The sequence below is a fragment of the Pipistrellus hanaki genome (assembly GCF_964339955.1).
Source record: "Pipistrellus hanaki genome assembly, chromosome: 2".
In the NCBI taxonomy this organism is placed as follows: Eukaryota; Metazoa; Chordata; class Mammalia; order Chiroptera; family Vespertilionidae; genus Pipistrellus; species Pipistrellus hanaki.
The window spans coordinates 80,101,397-80,124,066 of NC_140504.1; the positions used below are offsets into that span (position 1 = coordinate 80,101,397).

The 22,670-nt window shown below is 38.2% G+C and overlaps 2 protein-coding genes across 3 annotated transcripts in view; one reads left to right on the forward strand and one right to left on the reverse strand.

Annotated features, from left to right (window-relative positions):
* Positions 1 to 14,891, reverse strand: part of ZNF654 (zinc finger protein 654) — an 82,793-nt gene extending 67,902 nt beyond the window's left edge. Inside the window, exon 1 of the mRNA XM_084875439.1 lies at positions 14,604 to 14,891. Within this exon, the coding sequence (XP_084731565.1) occupies positions 14,604 to 14,792 (189 nt within the window). The 5' untranslated portion in view covers positions 14,793 to 14,891. The remainder of the gene's footprint in view (positions 1 to 14,603) is intronic.
* Positions 14,892 to 15,107: 216 nt separating this feature from the next.
* On the forward strand, positions 15,108 to 22,031 carry CGGBP1 (CGG triplet repeat binding protein 1). 2 transcript variants are annotated; one of them, XM_084875534.1, is made up of 3 exons: positions 15,108 to 15,311; positions 15,889 to 16,094; positions 18,029 to 22,031. In XM_084875534.1, the coding sequence occupies exon 3, from the start codon at positions 18,048 to 18,050 to the stop codon at positions 18,549 to 18,551; it is 504 nt and encodes a 167-aa protein (XP_084731660.1). In that variant the 5' UTR covers positions 15,108 to 15,311; positions 15,889 to 16,094; positions 18,029 to 18,047; the 3' UTR covers positions 18,552 to 22,031. The 2 variants fall into 2 exon arrangements, with proteins under 2 accessions (XP_084731660.1, XP_084731661.1); XM_084875535.1 differs by lacking the exon at positions 15,108 to 15,311 and adding an exon at positions 15,415 to 15,728.
* The last annotated feature ends 639 nt before the right edge of the window (positions 22,032 to 22,670 follow it).

Genomic DNA, 22,670 nt, shown 5'->3' on the forward strand with positions numbered 1-22,670 from the left:
AGGTTCAAATTTATTTTTAACATTTCTAATATATTTTGATGGATTATGGTCCAGAAAAGTTGCGGCGATTTTACTCCTAACAGATGGAAATCAGATATACATTTCACCATTCCTGTGAGCACAGAATATAAATTTTAGACTTTACTAATGAATTCCATAACCTAAGAGATCATTGGCAAGATTCTCAAAGCATAGTGAAAGAATAGATAATAAAGTCTAAAAATGCATATCCTCTGCACTCTGGATTAGTAAGACTTCCAGATATTGAAGGTTAAATCTAAGAACTATAGAGACTGAAACTTTTTTTTTTAATATATATTTTATTGATTTTGTACAGAGAGAAAGGGAGAGAGATAGAGAGTTAGAAACATCGATGAGAGAGAGTCATCAATCAGCTGCCTCTTGCACACCCACCACTGGAGATATGCCTGCAACCAAGGTACATGCCCTTGACCGAAATCGAACCCGGGACCCTTCAGTCCCCAAGCCAAAGCTCTATCCATTGAGCCAAACCGGTTTCGGCGAGACTGAAACTTTAAAAGATGATTTAAGATAATCATCTAAAAGATACACAAAACTCTCCTTCAAGAGCACAAGATAAATAACATAAAATAACTTCTACTAGTTTGTAATTATCATAATTCTAGCATTTTAAGAATAACCACCTATATAGCCAAGCCGGTGTGGTTCAGTGGTTAAACATCGGCCTAAGAATCAGGAAGTCATGGTTCAATTCCCAGACAGGGCAAATGCCCAGGTTGTGGGCTCAATACCTAGTGTAGAAAATGCAAGAAACAGCTGATCAATGATTTCACATCACTGATGTTTCTATCTCTCTCTCCCTCTCCCTCTTCTCTAATATCAATGAAAAATATATTTAAAAGTAAAGAATAATCACTATAATGAGACACTGCTTCTGAGAGAAGTATGTATATCACATTCAAGTGGATTTGGGGTGGTGAAGGGTTAAGATTCACTTCTTATTGGGAACTTCTGATGGCTTATGTTTGATTTTTTTTCTCTCTTTTACATTCACCAACATCTTTAGCTTTTGCTGCCTTGAATCTTTTTAATCATGTGTACTCCGTCAATAACTGCTTTAGTATATGTCAAATAGATATTCATAGACACTCTAATAGATACCAAATGCATTCTCCTAGATATAAAATGATATGTGTCTATATCATAATAGCTAAGTACACGGGCTCTTGACAGTCATATTGGCCAGACTCCAGTCTGACTATCAAATACTAGCTATGTTTACTTAATTAAATTATTTAATCTCTTTCATCTTAGTTTCCTGATCTGTAAAATGAGAACAATGGCACATATCCTGTCGGGTAGTAGATTAAATGAGATAAAACAGGTAAAGGACTTATCACATATCTGATATGTGGAAAACAGTCGAAATATGAGTTATATACATCTAGAGCACTCTAATAAAATCATCTTCCAGATATCAAAAACATATAAAACACACACACACACACAAAATGAATCACTGGCAACAATGATTAATGAGCATTTTGATCATTTCGATTTTGGGGTAACCAAACATAGTTAATTTTAATAAACTCCATTTATAAAATGTATATTAATAAACTTTGTACATGATTTATTGAGACCATATATACATATACATAGACCAATGTTATGCACTTATTTATTAGTATGTACTGATAGAACCACTTCTTTTCCTTCTCTATCTTTTCTCCTTTTATTTCACTGTATTGTACTATGTTATACCACAAATGGAGCCACAAAATGAGCCTGCCTTCTTCTTTCTCAAAGTTAATTAACTGGTCAATTATAGTATATTGTTCAACCATAAGTAACTGTAACTTATTATGTTGTTCTCCATGCCTTCTCCTACACAGATAAACTCTGCTAAACAAAAGAAAAGACTAGTGGTCATCCTACATTCATAATCAGCACATTCAAATGGTTCTGTAAGTCAATTCAATCCACCTCTCTAAGAAGCTACCATTTTATACCTCCACCTTAAATTTCCAACCACCCCAGATACTTTCAACAGATAACTCTCCTCCAACCTCAAAGCTCCTATATAAAGCAACCTTCTCCATTTCCTTCCCTTTTCAGAAACTTATCGTATACTTTAACCCTTCTTTCTTTTGTAGATTTACCTCTTCCTTTCAAAGGAATCAGTCTCATCAGGTTTTAACCATATCAAATTCTCACCAATTTTGTTTTAAATCCTCACCTTCAATCCACAACCTCTTCAGCTCCCACCTATATCTTTCCTTCTGCTTTATAAGTTATCTTTACTTACTGTATTTCTTTGCTTCCCAATCTTTAAACTACTTCAGTCCAATTCCTGTTATCACTACATCAGAATAGCTCTGCTTAGTCACCAAGGACTTCCATGTAACTCAATGGTTCGATCTCAATGGTTTTTTATGCCAGTTACCATTCACTATATCCTAAAACATTCCCATCCTGTGTCTTATTTAATACACAGTTCCTTGATTTTCTCATTTGAAGACTCAACTTTTCCTACAAAGCCATTTATTTAACTGTGGATTTCCTGAAGCTTCACTTCTAGGTCTTTCCCCACCCTATATTATCTCTCTATGTAAGCGCATTCAATGACCATCCATACAGCTTTGATAACCAGCCTCGCTTCTGAGTTCTAGATTCTGCAAATCCAGCTTTAAGATCTCTCCTTGGATAAGGAAAGTTACCTTAAATTCTTTGGTTTAGTTTTAAACCAAATAATATTAGCAGAATTCAACTTGCCTAAGAATTCCAAAACAGGCAAGACTTTTATTTGCCCCCCATTGTATATTACAGTAGTACCTCCCCAATCCCACCCCCACAATCTCACTTTCTGAAATTTTAGTTACCTACAGTCAATTGTGGTCCAAAAATATTAAATGAAAAATTCCAGAAATAATTCATAAGTTTTAAATTGCAGGCCATTCTATGTAGCATGATGAAATCTTGTGCAGTCTTGTGCATTCCCACCCATACATGGACCATCCCTTTGTGCAGTAAATCTACTTTACTTCATCTCATCACATAGACACTGTATCATCTCATCTCATCACAAGGGGGAGTACAATACAATAAGAATATTTTAGAGACAGACCACATAATTTTTATTATATTATACTGTTACTAAAGGGAGGAGGGTTCCTCAGCCCAGCCTGCACCCACTCACAATTTGGGATCCCTCAGAGGATGTCCAACTGCCGGTTTATGCCTGATCCCACAGGGACTGCTGGCTCTTAACAGCTCACCCGCCTGCATGATCACCCCTAATCACTCACCTGCCTCCCTGATGGCCCTTAACCACCTCTGCCTGAAGCCCCTAACTGCCTCTGCCTCAGCCCCCACCGCCATGGCTTCATCGGAAGACTTCCAGAATGACATCCAGAAGGTCGTTTGGCTGTCTGGTCTAATTAGCATATTATGCTTTTATTATAGATCATTATTCTATTTCATTATTAGTTATTGTTATGACTTTCTTACTGTGCCTAATCTATAAATTAAACGTTATCAGGGTCTGTATATAATAAAAAACACACAGTATATGTAGGTTTGGGTATCATTCATGGTATCAGGCACCCACTGGGGATCTTAGAATGTATCCCCCATGGGTAAGGGGGGACTACTGTAATGTACACCTTTTCTTTGTAGACTTATCAAAGTTATAACTATATACAAAAATGGGGACAATGCAGTTTGCTCACAACTACAATATGTCCAATGCCTTATATAACCAAAAAACCTCAACCCTAGTTACAAATGACATCTTTTTCTACTACTTACATGAGTTTTTGAGCAATTTTCATATTCACCACTGCTTAGGAGTTAAGAGTACTGAGTTTCTGGTACAGAATGTCAGCGTAATGGACGTTAGGACCCTATGTCACACATTATATAGATTGACCTCTCAGATTTAGTTTGCCACCAGTTTTCCACCATGGGTCTAGCTAAATGACAACACTTGGGTCTCATCCTGGAGAGCAGATTCATACTGAACAGGGTGTATTGCTGAAATGATTAACTGATCTGTGAAAGAAATAGGGAGCCAAGAAATCGATGTAATATATATTATATGAAAACTAAAGTTATCTTAGATTTACTAGAAATTACAAAACTTAAAAATACTTGCCGGGACCGGTTTGGCTCAGTGGATAGAGCGTCGGCTTGGGGACTGAGGGGTCCCGGGTTCGATTCCGGTCAGGGGCATGTGCCTTGGTTGCGGGCATATCCCCAGTGGGGGGTGTGCAGGAGGCAGCTGATCGAGGACTCTCTCTCATCGATGTTTCTAACTCTCTATCTCTCTCCCTTCCTCTCTGTATAAAATCAATAAAATATGTTTTTTAAAAGAAAACAAAAAAAAAACTTAAAAATACTTAAACTAGGCACTATTATATAGATTTATAATATAACTAAAGTTAATATTCAGTTAAATAAATTACCCTAGATTTTAAATGGTCTAATATCCTTACTACTATATATTAATATACATTTAAAATGGCATATCAATTGACCATATTTTACTGACCATAGTTTATTTTTCAAATACCTTATCAGATACATATTTTATCAAAGCTTTCTAAAACTTAATTTTCTCTTTTTTGCTTTTGTTTGTAATTGTTAAGGTTTAGCATATTTTGGCAGAAAATAAAAAAGATTTAGTGCCAGCAATAATAGTACAACTGGTGCCTGACTTCTATTTGGCAGAACTACAAAATGATAGTATCATTAAAAAATATACCAGCAGTGAACTTCATTTAAAAATATTTTGCCTCCTATTTTATCTACAAAATTAAAATTGAGATAGATTTTTTTATAGCCAGTGTATGAGTGGTACAGAAAGCAATAATGGACATATATCTAATGCAAGATTGTTTATAAATAAGTGACTTAAGTTTAGGATCTCATTGGTGAACCTAAAAATGACTTTCATAAGTTCACTTAACCAAAATGCATTTCACATATTTAAAAAAAAACAGTGTAGATAAAATTTCATCATACTCCAGATAATCTCACATTTATTAACAGAAAGTAAGCAATATCTAAAGTAGGAAGAGAAAAATAAATAAGTTTTTTAGCTTTATTTTTAGTCTCATTATAAAGACCGTAGGTTTAATCTAGAAAATATAAAAAAATAAGTATAAAGACCAAAATAAAATTTAGCTATAAACATACCACTAAGAAGTTATCCATTGTTAACAGTTTGGAATAAATCTTTTCAGACTATTTTATTTACAAAAATGAAATTAACCATCTCATGTCTTTTAAGTAGCTATACCATGAACAGATTCCCATATGAATAAATATTCTTTATAATCATGATTGTCAGGAGAGCATAGGATCCCATTACAGGGAACAACTTTCCAATTTTGGTCACTGAGGTTATTTTCAATGATTTGCTATTACAAATAGTATATCACTATAAACAATTGGTATAATTCACTTCTGAAAGTCAACCTAAAAAAATCATTAAACAACAAGAAAGCAGTTAGCTCCCTAAATATAGCTATCAAGATCTAAGGTTCATTTTGTTCTGTTTTTCCTAATTATAACAAATAGTTAACATCTTTCCATGGACTTCACCTTGCATGAACACTGGAAATATATCAAATATGTCAAATTTTGAAAACAACTTTAAAAAATAAAATTTTAATTTGTAATTTAGTAATAAAAATAACTTCACCAAAAGAAATACATAAACTCATGAAATTAAATTATTTCTAGCTCAAAATATTCATTACAGAGTAAGTCAGGAAATAGGATACTCTTTTTTCAAAAGTAAATAAATCATTATAAATTAATTTCAATACTTTTCATTGTCTTTCATATGTACTGTTCTTTTGTTTGTTTGTTTTGTTGATCCTTACCCAAGGATATTTTTCCATTGATTTTTAAAGAGTGGAAGGGAGGAGGAGAGATAGAGAGAGAAACATCGATATGAGACAAACACATGGATTGGTTGTCTTTCACAAGCACCTGACCTGGGGCAGGGGTTTGAGCCTGCAACTGAAGTACAGGCCCTTGACCAGAATCAAACCCGCAACCCTGCAGTCTGCGGACGCACACTCTATCCACTGAGCGAAACCCGCTAGGGCTGTACTCTTCTTTATTGAGTTAAAAACTGATTTGAGACTTCTAGTTAATTATGGCACATTGAACACACATTTACTTCTGCACCCTCTCAAAAACTCACCCAAGATAACAGTAAAAAATGTTTTTATTTTAAAAGACCTATACCCATTAAAGAGGAAAACAATGAAAAAGGAGAAACGACAGACAATATTTAGGTAGCTATTATTTAGGTAGGAAGGGGGGAGTTCGGGAACAAGCTGATTTATGCTGAACCCCAGAAAAATTTCAGGAACCTGAAACACCATAGGTTTCTAAAAGTGGAGGTAAAAATAGAGTCAAAAACAGAAAGATCAGTTGAAAATCTCCCTCAGATCCCCTTCCCTATTTATCGGGGGGGGGAATACCAAATATATATATATAAAATATTCTTTTCAGATGGGGATAGTTAATAAGATTTAGGACAGATGTTTTTTTTGCTTACCCCAAAAAAACTCTGATCTACTACTTTGAACTCAGATGTGATGGCTGGGACGCCAACAACTGTTTTGGATGATGAGACAAACTTGAGATAAGAAGGCAAGGATGACTGATAAGAAAGCAAATGATGGTACAATGATGAAGCCACCATAAAATCCCCATACTACCTGCTCAAGATTTTTAACATGAATATAAATCAGATCTCAATTAACAGCAAAATGCAATTCCTAATATGTTGTCTTATATGACTTTTTAAACTAAGTATACATAAAACATTTACAAAAATTAAAAGTAAAGTTTAGCCCTACCTGGTTTGGCTCAGTGGATAGAGCTTTGGCCTGTGGACTAACAGGTCCCAAGTCTGATTCTAATTAAAGGGTAAGGCAGCCGAAACCGGTTTGGCTCAGTGATAGAGCGTAGGCCTGTGGACTGAGGGGTCCCAGGTTCGATTCCAGTCAAGGGCATGTACATTGGTTGCGGTCACATCCCCGGTAGGGGGTGTGCAAGAGGCAGCTGGTCGATGTTTCTCTCTCATCAATGTTTCTAGCTCTCTATCTCTCTCCCTTCCTCTCTGTAAAAAATCAATAAAAATATATTTTTTTAAAAATTTAAAGGGTAAGGCAGTTTATGTCGGTTGCAGGCTCAATTCCCTGCTCTGATTGAGGAGACAACCAATCAATGTAAGACACATCAATGCTTCTCTGTCTCTCTCCCCCTCTCTTCCATTCTCTCTAAAAAGCAATGAAAAAATATCCTTTAAAAAAGTGAATTTTAAAATAATTCTAATTAGTAGCAATTGTTAAAAATTAACGTAAATAATTCCAGAAGGCTATTCAAGAAGCAATTTGTTGGTAAACCTAATCATTTTTCCCATTAGAAATAATGTAAATTGAACTAATCCGTTCCAGACTCCCAAATGATGCCCTATTTTAACCTTTCTCAAGTGATAGTTGTTTCATGAGCAATGTCACACTTTAGCAATATCAGTACTCTTGATGGCCTCTCTGTATTTTAAAATTGTGCTAATCATCTATTTAACCAAGCCATACTCCATAGCTAGATCAGATACATAAACACCGCTATCATACTTTGTAATCATTTCTTTTTTATTTCTATCATTGTTCTCACAACTTCTTTTTCACTTTGCTGCTATCAATATCCTTGTTAGAATCCATGGTGACTTGTATCCATGTATTTAATAATAATAAACAATAGCATAAGCAAAAAAAAAAAAAAAAAAAAACACACACACACACAAAATATTCACAGCACATTTCCTGAGATGTTAACAAAACAAGGTTTAACAGTAAACTGGCTCATACTCAGGCATTCTCTCCTTTGTCTGTCACATAAGGGACACATGACTGATCATAGAGTATAAGCATGAAAGGATTGTCAGGTCAAGAGCCTAAGCTTTATTAGATAACTGGGACTTTTTTCCGTGAACAACATGGTAGAGAACTGAATTGCTCGAGATGGGAGACGTAGAAGAACCAAGGCTTGGCTCTATGTTCAACACCATCCCTGTCTTCTACCGACTAGATGCCAATAGCAACCTATCCCAAATAGGACAATCAAAATTTTCTCCAGACATTACCAAATGTCCCCTGCAGGAAACATAATCTGAGAAAATGTAGCTACTATTGCAAATCATTTAAGGGCTTTATCGGAGCATTCAGCTTTTCTAGATTAAGTAACAGAATTTTAGATTTGTAACATTTCTAAATTTATTGTGGGATACAAACTACCATGTTTCCCCGAAAATAAAACATCTTCTGAAAATAAGACCTACTTACAGGTTTCCTTCTGAGTGAAATATAAGCATCCCCCGAAAATAAGGCCCCCCTAGGCTCTGTCTCAGAATGAAAATAATTTACCTTAAACTGGTCGCTAGGGCCGCCCCGACTGGCGTCTAGCAACCAGTGACTTTACGTGGAGTCCTGACATCACTGCTGTGTGGAGGCAGAGCGGAGGTCAGAGTGAGTGGTGAGCGCAGGGCGGGAGACAGGAGGAGACTTTCACAGATGCGAGTAGAAGAACAGGAGGATTAGAGCTGACAGGACTCGGCGAAGGTGGTGAGTGCTGGTCTGTCTCTGGTGACACTACCTGATGCTTGTGGCCGCCCTCATGATGACTGAAGGTTCTCAATCAGTGGCAGGCCCTGCTACAGCCCATATCCAGGCCCCAGCAAGCCCAGTTACAGTCCCCAGGCAGGCCCCAGGGGGTAAATGTCTGATAAAGGAATAGGGGGGATGTTTGGTGAAGGTGTTCAGTGGCACAAGGGTGGGGGGAGGGGGATCACTTAAAATGACACAGGGGGATCAGAGGGGGCAATCAAAATGACACAGGAGGATCAAAAGGGGTTACTAAAATGGTAATCCCCCCTCTGATTCTCCTGTGCCATTTTGATTGCCCCCTCTAATCCCCCGTGTCATTTTAAGTGATCCCCCTCCCCCCACCTTGATACCCGAATTCCTATTTCTTACCCCTAGAAATGAGCGCAAAAAGAAAAAGCTACTCCGTGGAGTACAAGAAAAGAATCATGGAACTCTTGGGGCCAAAATCTTACTGCTTTCTGCAAAGAGAAGATGTTGAGTATCCGATTGGCCCGAAAATGGCGAGCAGAGTATGGTAACTTCATTGAACAAGTGGACAAGGGAAATGCTAAAAAGCACAAGTGCGGATCAGGTCAGCAACCATTATTTTCCAAGCTGGAAGACCTGACCTGTGAATGGGTTGTTGACAGGAGAGCAGAGGCTTTGGTTGTGAATAGGGCTCAGATTCAAGAATTTGCCCTTGCAATGGCACCACAGTTTGGCATAGCCCCCAAAGACTTCAAAGCATCACAACACTGGCTAGATAATTTCCTTCAGCGAAGTGAACTGTCTTTAAGAAGATCTACAACAATGTTTAGGTTGGAAGATACTCAAGTTATTAAGCGAGCACTTGCATTCAAGTCCTTTATTGATGATGCTGACTTCTCTAAATACAATCTTTCCAACATGATTGCTATGGATGAAACTGCAGTGTTTATGGGCCAATCATCTCAAACAACAATTGAACAGCGGGGTGCCTCCTTAGTGTACATTCCCTCCACTGCTTACAAAAGTGCACGTGTTTCCTGTATTTTGTCAATTCGTCTGGATGGCACTAAAATCCCACCTTTAATCATTTCTAAGGGCAAGAAGGAAAAGATTGAACGTGTTTTGGGCGTTTTTATTCTTGAAACTGAAACAGCCTAGGCCACACAAGCAGTTATAAGGAAGTGGGTCGATTTAATGCTGCCACTTGTTATGTGAGGGAGCCAAAGAGGTCTGCTAGTCTGGGATGCAGCCAGCACTCACTGCACTAAAGACATGAAGACATTTCTTCATGAAAGAAAAATAGATCAGATAATGATTCCCGCAGGAATGACGGCCTATCTCCAGACTCTTGATATTGCAATAAACAAGCCATTCAAAGACAATTTGCGCATGGAAATTAATGACTACAGTGAAAATAGAATGGAGAGAAATCAGCGTGGAAACTTTGTGAAACCTAAACTGCAAGAAGTTGTGACTTGGGTGAAGAAGTCATGGGAGAAAATCACTGACAGTTGCATTGCAAATGCACTGCGAGCAGGCTACCTTGACAAGAAGTTCTCATTTAAAGACAGTGCTATTGCTGAACATGAGAGATTTGGTCCACTGATTCTGAAAAAAAATGGAGTCACAAGAAATTCACCAGGAAATTCAGAAATTGGATTGTTATGATGATGTTCCAGAAAATGATGACATGATTGTCATTGAATAAATGAGTAAATTCTTGATACTGTAGGATTCACAGTTTGTCTGGTTTGTGTTGACAACTACCGTACTACCGTACCATATATAGGTAATAAATTTCCTTTATTTTCATTTAACAATAAATGTGTACCGTATTCTTCTTCATGGAAAAATAAGACATCCCCTGAAAATAAGACCTAGGGCATCTTTGGGAGCAAAAATTAATATAAGACACTCTTATTTTCGGGGAAACAGCATAAAGTAACTTTCAGATTGGATTATCTCTAATGTCCCTCTTAAACCTTCAAAGAATTCTACATGAGAAATATTAACAGCCTCTAATTATGCCTATCTCCATGCTAGATATACTTCTGAACATTCATTCTCTCCTTTTATACTCATTACATCCTCATGGAATGACTATTAACCCCATTTTAGTCAGAAACAATTTTAAAGTATTTTAATCAACATATCAAAGTATTTCCAGAAATATTTATCTTCACTGTAGTTATTCTAGCACTGAGATACTTAGTTTACAATCAATTTATGATCAAAGCATTTCAATACATCTAGCAAAAAAATAAGTTGAATTATTATAATCTTCATGAATAGGGTAAATGTTCATAGCAACTCAGAGAATAATAATCAGATTTTTTTTTTTCAAATACTGTCCTGTTTTACTAGGCAGGTTTTTTAAAAAATATATTTTGTTGAATTTTTTTACAAAGAAGGAAGAGGGATAGAGAGTTAAAAACATCGATGAGAGAGAAACATTGATTAGCTGCCTCCTGCACACCCCTATTGGGGATGTGCCCGAAACTAAGGTATGTGCCCTTGACCAGAATCGAACCTGGTACCCTTCAGTCGCCAGGCCAACGCTCTATCCACTGAGCCAAACTGGTCAGAGCAATCAGCCTGTTTCTTGAAATATTTTTAACACTATGGCCAATGAAAGACTACCTTTTCATCCATGATTCTGAGTACATCCAGTTACTATTTTTCCCCTTTGTATAACTTTTAGACTTTTTCATCCATGATTCTGAGTACATCCAGTTAGTATTTTTACCCTTTGCACAACTTTTCATAAACAATTCACTTTATAATTATTTGCCAATTTATTTGTAATTCTAATCTGCCTTTCAGTAGAAATTGAAATCTGGATTCAAATCACAGTTGGTCTACCTACCAGAAATGAAGACAAGTTCAACAATGAGACTTGCATAACAGGATCTATCTGAAGGCCTAAGACTTAGTAGGCCCCTCAATAAAAATTAATTTCCCCTTCCTTTCATCCTCAGAGTAAATTAAATATAGATTAAGAGCCAATTTAAGCATTTGTTGAGAGTGTACTAATAAGAGTTAAGGGAGGATGTGACAGGGGCAGTTAGTGGACATTAATTACACCACGTAACTATTTGGATATTAACACAATCTCCCAAATCCATCATCACACAAATCAGTTTAAGCTGAAAGGACTATTTATTCCCTTAGTCTGAGATCTTATAATTCTAGTTCTGGTACTGTTCCTTAAGTAGAGAAGTATATCCTCAAATGCATTGAATGGATGCATAATTTATCACTTATATTACCTATTGTATTCTGTTTTATTTTCCCTTGTGGTAAAAGATACAGAACCTCCCCTTCACCCATACAGCTAACTGCCCAAGACATTTTTATTCAGATTTCTTTCTAAAAGGAGAAATATAAATTGGAGCCTTTCTTTTCATTGTACAAGACTGTGAGTATAAATCATATATTTCATTAACTGTCACCCACTCAAGTGCATATTATCCATTTTATGGATTACTCACAATTAAGTCATTCACTAATGAGTTCAAGTTACTTAATATTACCTTACCCTTAGTAAATATTAGGAAACCAAATTTTAAAAAGAAAAAAAAACAACAATCTTTGGGCTTTAGATTACATAATCAATTTCTTCTCTTGGTAGCATATAAAACAGAACTACTATACTGTTAGAATTTATTAATCAATGCATAAAATTAAACTTAACATAGGTAATCTTTTATTCTAAAAAAAAAAAAAAACCTTCACAAAGCTCACCTGCAGGGTGGATCCAAGACAGGAGCCTAAGAACAGATCTATTGCTAATCTAGAATATTATAAACTATGTAAGGTTTCATGTAAAAATTGGTAGCATAAAAGTATGTCAGCATAACTTAACTCATAATTTAGCATTGTAAAAAACAAAGTTTAAGTTCTTCCTGTTTAGTTTTATTTCCTTGTATATTTAGTTGGTATTGGAGTTTTTTTAAATAGCCAACTTCATTTGTACCTAAAATAATTTAATCTCACTGTACAGACACTGTATTTCACAGGCTAAATTTATTCATCTGTTCTTAAAACTGATTTCAAGAAATATAATAAGAGTAGTTAGAAATTCTCCAAAAAGGTTCTGACCCTCAAATAAAATTTCAATGCAATTTCAGCAATTAAGGGTTATTTGATCAAGCAAATTAAAGCTAAAGGTAACCAAACCAACTTGCTTATTAATGATACCAAAAGGAAAGCAGGCCCAGCCGGTGCTGCACAGTGGTTGAGCACTGACTGTGAACCTGGAAGTCACTGCTGGATTCCTGGTCAGGCACATGCCTCGGTTGCAAGCTTTCTCCCTAGTGTGAGGCATGCAGGAGGCAGCTGATCAATGATTCTCATCACTGATGTTTCTATCACTCTCTTCCTCTCCCTTTCTCTCTGAAATCAATAAAAATATATTTTTTAAAAGAGCAAAACAGAAAATAAAAAGATTTTCAGCCTATGAATATAATAAAAATATCAATCATAACCTAATTTTCAGAAGTTTAAAATTCCTGTAGATACAAAGTCTACCGATAACATGGTTTCCAGATGTAAAACATATAGAAAATAGGTACTGAAAAGACACCAAACCTCTAAATCCAGTGCATGCCAATACCAAAATAAAATAAATAAAATACATTTTCAAGAAAGTCACTAAACAGAGCAATGCCAAAGAAAACACACACACCCTTTATACCAAGGCAGTTTCCACCTTCTTATTTATAAGGAGTGAAATAAAAATCAAAAGACAATTTAAAGCATTAAAAACTTGCCTGAAAATTTCAATTTCATCCTTTCCTTTCAATGCTTAGAAAGGCAGAAAATCAAATTTCAGCAAATATGATACTTGCTTCCTATTAACTTTATTTTCTACTTGTTACCAGAATGAAATAGCTAACTTTAATTAATATGTAAAGTATCCAAACCCTTTACCTATTTACTCTTTTAATTACTATCCTTATTTGTTAGAAGAAAAAAGTATGGAATAGAGATTAGTAACTTGACCAAGGTAACAACTAGGAAGTGGTGGAACCATGATTTGAACTGTATACATCTAAGATAATGAGCAAATTAAAAAAAAAAAAAAAAAAAATGAGTAAAACTTTCTGCCAAAACAGTTTGCAAAACAAGATTGTTGTGAATGAGAACAAAATGCTTATAAGTGTATGTAGATGTGAACGTAGATTACACAACTTTATCCCAGTAGACAAATACTTCGGTGCTATCACATTTGATTATGGTCAAACACTTTAAACTACATCACACCATGGTGACAGTCCACCGAGTAAATAATTTGTTGCCACTGTTCTGTTCGGTCGAGGAAAGGGGATAAGAAAGGAAAAGATGACAATCACACTGTCTTAGCCCCATCTCCCTCCCCCCAAAAAGTAAATCCCCGCGGGTGGCTGCGCGCCTAAGCCCACAGGGCTGGCTGCCCGGGAGGGTCTCCGGGAGGGATGACAGGACCGGGCAGAGGGGGAGGGGTGGCGGTGACAGGAGAGGGGGCGGCAGGGACCAGGCGAGCCCGGATCTCCGAAAACGGGGGCCTCAGGGGGGGGAACAAGGGAAGGCAGGAAATGTTGCCAGGGATTCCAAAAGAAGTGAGAAGGAACTGGGTAGGAAACACAAGAAGGCGGGACCCTCGGGCAGAAAGGGGTCTGTTTGGGGAAGGGGAGGCATGTCAGGACCGCAGAGCGCTCCTGCCAGCGGCCCCTCCGCCCCGGCCCCTCCACCCCCGACAAACTCTCACTTTTCCGCCCCCCCACCCCCAGCCGCGGGTCATGCCGTCTCCTCCCCGCCCCCCACCCCGAGCCGGGGAGGCGGCGGGGGAGCTTCCCCCTCACTCTCCTTGTCGGGCTGGTGCAGCGAGCAACGGGCACAGCCCCGATCCCAGGACGAGGAGGCCGGGAGGCGCAGGGAGGCCCAGGACCCGGTGACAAGTCCGAGCGGCCGGGGGGGCCTCACCTGACAGAAGCGGCGGCAGTAATCCCGGCTGCTGATCCCGACGACGCCGCCGCCGCAGCTGCTGTCGCCGGTGCCGTCGTTGCCGTCGCCCGCAACTCTCAGCCCCGCAGGGCCCGGCGGGGACTCCACAATGGCCACGAGCTCTTCTCCGAGGCGTTCGGCCTCTTGATCGCTCTCTTCCTCCGCCATGAGGCTCTCGCCGCCCAGCGCGTACCAGCCCCTGCGCCGCCGCCGCCGCCGCCGTAGCAGCCTCGGCTAACCTCCTCCTCTTCTAGTTCCCTCCCCTTCTCCCCGCCTCTGGTGGACGGAGGCCTCGCGTCTGGCTCTACTTCCGGCTCCGCCCACCCACGCCCCCAGTCCTCAATGGAGAAATCTGGCCGCCAATCATGCGCACGCCCGCCTTTCTACTACCATTGGTCAGGGCAGCCGTCTGTTCGATAGGTCCGCTGCCGATTGGTCGCCGCTGCTCGGCGGTTGCTGGGGACCGCCTACGAGTTTTGCCCATAGGCGGTGCAGGAGGACGGGGCGCGGTGGGGGACACGGCGGCCGCCGCGGGGCTCGACCGGGCTACGGCGGCGGCGGCGGCGGCGGCGGCAACGGCGAGAAGTGCTTTTCTCCCCTCACCCCCTTGCTCCGTCTTCTCTTCCTCCTCCTCCTCTTTCCGGCCGGCTTTCGTGCACTTCCCCTAGAGGCCGCCCGGATCCTACGGTAACGAGAGGCTGGGGAGGCCGAGGGCGGGCCCGGCCGTTGGTGCAGGCTGTGGGCCCGGGGCCTGCCTTCCCGAACGGGGAGCCGGGGGCGGAGCCGGGGCTCGTCGTCTGCGGATGGAAGGGGGAGGAGACGGGAAGCCTGACAGCGGCCGCCCCGTCAGGCCCCACCGCCTCCTCCCCGGAGACCGCCGCCAACTAGGCTGTCTGTCTGGTGGCGGGGCCCGGGCCGGCCGCTGGGGCTCGGCCCTGCCCAGCTAGCGGGGCCGGCGGCGGGCGCCGGCGCGGGAGGAGGGCGTCTAGACGGCGAGAACGCCCCGCGCCGCCTCGCCCTCGGCCTCCGGAGCCGGGGCCCGGGGCGCGCGGAGGGGCCCGAGCGGGCGGGCCGCGGGGCGGAGAGCGGCGGAGGGGCGCTCGGGTAAACGTCGGGATCGGGGTCTGGGGGGCAGAGTTTCCTAAAGAGAAAGGTTGCAAAGATGCCTGCATGGTGGCAGTGGATGTTCCTGTTCACATTTTCACCCACCCTTCTTTTTCTCCCGACCCCTGTTTTTCCTCCCCGTTTGTTTCGTGTGTTACAGTGAAGGCATGACTTCCCCGCATCTCAGGGAGAGCAGGGTGCGAGCCCAGAAACTATTTTCCCACCACCACTTGTTGAAAAACTGATTTTGAAAGCAGTCTCGGGTTTGAAGCAACGGAAAGTGCCAGGATTTCATGCATCCCTGGTTTTGCGCTGGGACCCCTCACTACTAAGTATCAAGACAAAAAAAAACTGGCAACTAATCAGGTAAACATTGAGATTTGAAAACGACTTTTATTTTGCTCTACTAAGTGATTTGCTGCTTTTGTTTTGTTAGCTTAACCCCTGCTCTTCTTACTTCCGCGTTTAAAATATCTTTACCTTCTTTTGAAAAACACTTTTGTTCTTCAGGTCTGAAACTCAGGAATCTTCTGTTGGGTAGATGTTTGCTTTTGCAGTAACATAAACAAATTTTGGAAGAAAGATTTAGGCATTACTGGGCACAGATATTTAATGTTTTTAATAAATAATTTAGAGCCATTAATAATTGGAACTGATTTGCTATAGGTGTATAAAATATAAATCATTAACAAAGTACACACGTATAATGGTAATTCACTGTTTGTTGGGCAGGAATCATATCTGCCTTATCTGCCATTGAAAACCTTTAGCCAGCACAATATTTGGCACATGAAAGCTATACATTAAACACATTTTAATAGAAAATTTGCATTAACCCTATTAAAACCTAAATTTTATCATGCTTTCCAGAATTTCTGTGAAACATTAAGGCCTTCTCTGGTGTCTAATACCTTGGCGATTTAAAGTTATTTTGAGATAGCTTTCATATTATTCAGCTATGAGTTCTCTAGCATGGATTAACACTATTATTTCTGATTACACTTATAAAGAAAGCATAGTTCTTATCATATTTCTATAGAACAGAATTCTATCTTCAGTTCTATCAAGTTCATTTGAGTTTCTTATATCTAGGGTTAATGTAATCGCTTAACCCACAGGCATATGGCCTCAGGAAACAGTCTCCACCAATAATATTTGTTCAGTGTCTCAAGGTTTCAGTGCCACTGCTTTTGGCAATGATCATAAAGGTTTGTAATTAGGATAGGTTTAGAAATTATTAAGCTGCTTCTGAGATTAGAGTTGAAAAAATAGTAAACGTAATCATTTACTTATTCCATCAACAAGTTGTGATTGAATATCTATCATGTACTAGGCACTGGTAACGATTTTTTGGTTTTGTTCTAGCTGACTAATAAATGAAATAAATATTAATAGATGTAAATATTAGTCTTTAATGGAAAAACGGTGAAAAATGTTAGAAAAAGCACTTTTTATATATCTTGTTCATCACCTTTTGGAATTAATACATTAATTCTTTGAATTCTATTTTTGCTTTAAAATTTAATATTGTTTCTGATATTACTTGTGTTTGGTCTGCTTTTTTAACTTATGGTATACTTTTTTTTCTTTGCGTAGTTGTGGAAACTATATTTATCTTCATATACAATTACGCCAGTTATATCCCCCTGTTTGAACACACTTTGTTTACAATTCCCAATGGTTGGTTCTTAAAATCAGTTGCCCCAGACTGTTGAAGGAAAAGAAGCTCTTTTAAACTTAAATACATATCTAAATTGGATGAAATTAATATAATACCCTAAATATTGACCTGTGATTAGGTTTTTCTGAAAGATAGTGACAAAATATACTTACTAAAAAAAAAGAAAAGAAAAAAAAAGCCGAAACCGGCATTGGTCTGCGGACTGAAGAGTCCCAGGTTTGATTCCGGTCAAGGGCATGTACATTGGTTGCGGGCACATCCCCAGTAGGGGGTGTGCAGGAGGCAGCTGGTCAATGTTTCTCTTTCGTCGATGTTTCTAGTTTTCTATCCCTCTCCCTTCCTCTCTGTGGAAAATCAATAAAATATATTTTAAAAAATAAATAATTAAATAAAAATAGAAGATAGTGACATCTGAGATAGGTGTAATTCTTTTTCATAGTTTAAATTTATTTGTATTTCATCAAATTCCAAGAATGGATGTAGTTGTTACTAGTAATGGGTACACAATCTATTAATTTAAGTTTTCTGAAATCTATAATCGTAAAGTTTATGTTTTTCTTGTTAACTCTTCCCAAATGAACTGTTGTTATAACATGTATGTTTTTTCTTGTCTTGAAAGAACGTTATTCAAAGTCAAAATGGAAAGATTTGTAGTGACATCACCACCTGCTCGAAACCGTTCTAAGACTGCGTTGTATGTGACTCCCCTGGATCGAGTCACTGAGTTTGGAGGTGAGCTTCACGAAGATGGAGGAAAACTCTTCTGCACTTCTTGCAATGTGGTTCTGAATCATGTTCGCAAGTCTGCCATTAGTGACCACCTCAAGTCAAAGACTCATACCAAGAGGAAGGCAGAATTTGAAGAGCAGAATGTGAGAAAGAAGCAAAGGCCTCTAACTGCATCTCTTCAGTGCAACAGTACTGCACAAACAGAGAAAGTCAGTGTTATCCAGGACTTTGTGAAAATGTGCCTGGAAGCCAACATCCCACTTGAGAAGGCTGATCACCCAGCCGTCCGTGCTTTCCTGTCTCGCCATGTGAAGAATGGAGGCTCCATACCTAAGTCAGACCAGCTGAGGAGAGCATATCTGCCTGACGGATATGAGAATGAGAATCAGCTCCTCAACTCACAAGATTGTTGACCAGAAGGTTACCATCATTGTGATCAAGATTAAATAATGTGGAGTGTTAAAGTTATGTATTGATTATATGGTTCATTTTTATATTTATTTCCTTTAAAAATCATGTGATGCAGAATAGTTTTTCAATGTGTATATAGTTGCAAGCAAAAACAAAACGAAAATTTCACCATAAAACTTTTAATTTTAGTCACCAATGGTGTAAAACAAAGCTTAAGGTTTAGAGTGTGCTAGAATACCATAAACCTGATGGCTATCTTTCAAGTTGAAGGTTTTTCTCCTGAAATAGTTGTGTGTGGAAGAACTGCCCTGCTTTTTTACGCTATCGCCATGTATGATTATTCCTTGTGAGAGTTCTTACTTGGATTGAAGACTAGCCTAGGAAATTGAAGCTGCTGCCAGGCAACACCACTCATAGTAACGTAAAGGAACTCTTTCTGATTAGAGGATCCTCCTCAAAATGGAAGCAATGGTGGTAAACTGTTCTTGTATATTCAGATCCCTAGCAGAAAATGACTGTTTATTTCAAACTACGCTTTATTTTGTATATGATGTAGTTACCTTAGCTATCCTTCAGTTCCTCACTGTTTTTCCCCCTTTTTAAAGGCTTATTGTTATATTTAGTAACAGCTTCAAGTGACCAAAAGACTAAAATCTTTTAATGTCAGTGCCAAAAGCCATAGGGAATTTTGCAGTGACACAGTTTTAGTCTCTTAACATAAACACAACATTTTTGAACCATCTTGACTTTGTTTGTAAGCTTTTTTTTTTTTTTTTTTTTTTTTTATCTTGGTGCTAAAGACACCAAGATTGTCATTTTAATTTTAACAGGTAGACACTTTATTATTGAGTTTTCTGTTTTTACAGAAAACTAGTAATTTTTTGCTGACAGATCAGAAAACAAGGAAATTACTTTCTATACATTAATTTTTCCATATGGTTTTATAAGAGTTTAGTTGGGATAAGTAGACAAGAAACAAATTTACTTTCACTTTTATGTGCTTTGCCTCTGGTGATAAAAGGTTTTTAAATGGATGGTAAACATTGTCTAAAAATACAAGATTTTTGTGTATCCTATACAACTCTTTGGGTGACAAAATAATCAGTTCTGTTAGAGGTCAACCACGTTCAGGAAATGATCTCTATCTGAACCTCACTATCTTTTAAGGTTATCAGAGACCCAAATTATATTTTTTAAAAACTAAACAGTTGAAAACTTGGAGTATAGCTTTAAAAAAAAATCTTAAATTCTTTGAAAGCATTCAAGTTAAAATACTTATAAAATATATTTCTATTACAAAGCACTGACAAATGATCCCTATGTTAACTGCAATTATTATATTTAAGGTTATTTTATCACAAATCTTTATTTAAAAAAGAAAAGCCAAAGTGAGTAAAAACAAGGTTTTAGACTATATTTTTCAGAAACAGCTTGCCATGTCTAAATTTCTTTTACAGACTTAAATTCCTAGTTTAGGTTGTCAAAGTATCCATCTGATTTTAGATTTGATGTGGATTTTGTTTTGTTTTTTTATTTTAAAATAAGCCTGCCACCAAAAAAAAAAGTCGCCTGTCAAAATTTGAATACCGATTTCCCTCATGTTCAGTTATATTAAAGTAGCACAATAAATTCCTAGAGAAGTGCTCTCATTGATAAAGCACATACATGAGAAGACCATCAGCAAAACATAATCAAAATGTACTTTGTTTTTACTTCCTCTAGTAAAGAATTTGCAGGCAACCATGTTTAATTTGAATTATCTATAATAGTAAAAAGTCTTAAGAAGCTGGAAAATAATTGAGTTTTATAATACTATCTTCAGAATACAAAAATGAGGTTAGATATGCAATCATTCTAATATTTCAAAATTCCATGATTCAGACTGCTTCCTATTGTTTTGGGTATTAATTTGCACTTAGATCAAATCTATAGTGGCAGAACAGCTATAAGTAGCCATAAACTATAAACTGGATTACATTCCACTGGAAAAAACACCAATAATTCACATTTGAGTTTCTAGTAGTTACTACAGATTTGATGATCATTTAGGTAGCATATAAATGTATTTCACCAGGCTCCAAACTATTCCCACACACATATCTAGGGGCATAATCCATCCTTCTGCTATGATTATATCATGTCCTTAGGAGCGTTTTTCATCTTTTTGTGGAGGTTTCATTGTTTCTTGATTATAAAACTTCATTCCCTGAGTCTGGTTAGCCTTGTCTCATAGTTAAATAGATAAAGCAGAATGATTGTTTTAACCTGCTGAAACATAGAATTCTGTGAAACCATGGTTGGCATATGTTAACAAATGAGAATATCTAAGAGGCATATACTGCTGTCAAGGTGTAGTGGACGTGTGTTCTGAAATTTTAAATCTTAACTATATAGTGTTAGTGTGATACTATACTATTTGGGGAAATAGCATTTTCTATTTTATAAGTTGTATGCATAAACATAAGATATGTAATATTTCATTTATAAACTGCCTTCAACACATGCTTACCTGTTAATAGTATTTTCTTAAAATATAGTAGTATGTCTTCCAAAATTTCACTTTATGCTTACAGTAAATAGTTCCTAGCTAGTTAAAATGTTAACTTCCTTGTTGGTTTCTTTTGATTCTATGGGGCATATAGCAAGCCTGAAGGACATTGTAATCATTTCTTACAGGGTGAAAATCTAGAAAGATTGTGTATGAGAGCCTAAATAGTTACTTTAATCATTATCATCTTTGGGTTAGACTTTTTTCTTTTTCTTTTTAAACAAATGCTACTTCCAGGTAAATGCATTTGGCCCTACTGAATTTTCAGGGAACAAAAACTTTAAAGAAAAAGTTCTGTATCTTAGAATTGTAACCAATTAAGTATTGGCTTGGGATTATTCTGAAGTATTTATTGCTTAAAAACTATTGAAAGTAACAGTTGGCAAGAACTCTAAGCAGAAAGTTCCATGTTAAAACTTTTGCCTGAAAGAATTTGTATGTGAGAGTTAATAGAAAGTACATTTAAACAAAATAAATTTAAAGTGGCTATAAAAGGAAGCCACAGAAAATCATTTGGTGCTTAGTCTTTGTAAGGGCTCTACCTGGTTTGAGTTGCCCCAATTGCTTTTAAATGAGTGCTTATCATCATTAAATAGAAGATTCATTCTATAATTTCATTGAAAATACTCGCTGAAAATAAATTGCTTTAGCATCTGGTCAGCACTGATTAAAATGTGAATAGTGAAGTGGCTATCTTAAACCCTGGTTTATCTGAATCCATATTGTCATAGACTTCTGAGGTAAATACAATTCTTACCTAGTGGTATTCTACTTGTATCCAGAATACTGTATTCATTAAAATTTACTATGTTCATTTTTGTATCCCTGTGCTTTTTTTTTTTTCTCCTTTATGCATGTATTGGTATAAATGTCGCTTTTAAAGTTTTGTCTCTGTGACTTTTAGAAATAAATTTCAAAGAATTTGTTTCAGAAATTTTTGAAAGCACAATTTTTTTGAGTGAATAACATTTAATAATTCCAAAAGATGAACAGAATTTTACTAAATGAGTTTTATCTTTGTAGGATTATTCATTCTTATGCCTAATATAAAAGCATATATTCTGTCAAGCAATTACATTATAAATATAAAGAAATTACATAGGTAATCTACACTAATAAAAGAGAAACATGAAAATTGACCATCCTGCTATACCCACCAACTAATCAGGAGTGAGTATGCAAATTAACACAAGATGGTGGTGGCCACAGCTGGAGGGAGGGAGTAGGAGGCTTGTGGCTTGTGTTCCCAATGATGGGAGAAGCCAAGCTTCCTACCCAGCCTTCCCTGGCCTCTGGTCAAGGAGGGGCTGGGGGTCTGTAGCCAGGGGGCTTGGCTAGCCTGAAAACCCATCAGCCCCTCACCAGGCTGGCCAGGCCCCCCAGTGGGAACCACCACCTTGAAGGGGGTGTGGCCAGCTCGAAAAAAAGCCATCAGCCCCTCACCAAGGCTAGCCAAGTCCCCCCACACACACACACCCCCAGTGTGGACCCTCACTCCATGAGGCCATGGCCAGCCTGAACACCACAGGCCCATCATCCAGGCCACCGCATGCCCCAAGGCACCCTTCAGGGC

Coding starts and splice junctions, on each gene's coding strand:
- CGGBP1 (XM_084875534.1), top strand. CDS start 18,048: ATGGAAAGATTTGTAGTGACATCACCACCTGCTCGAAACCGTTCTAAG.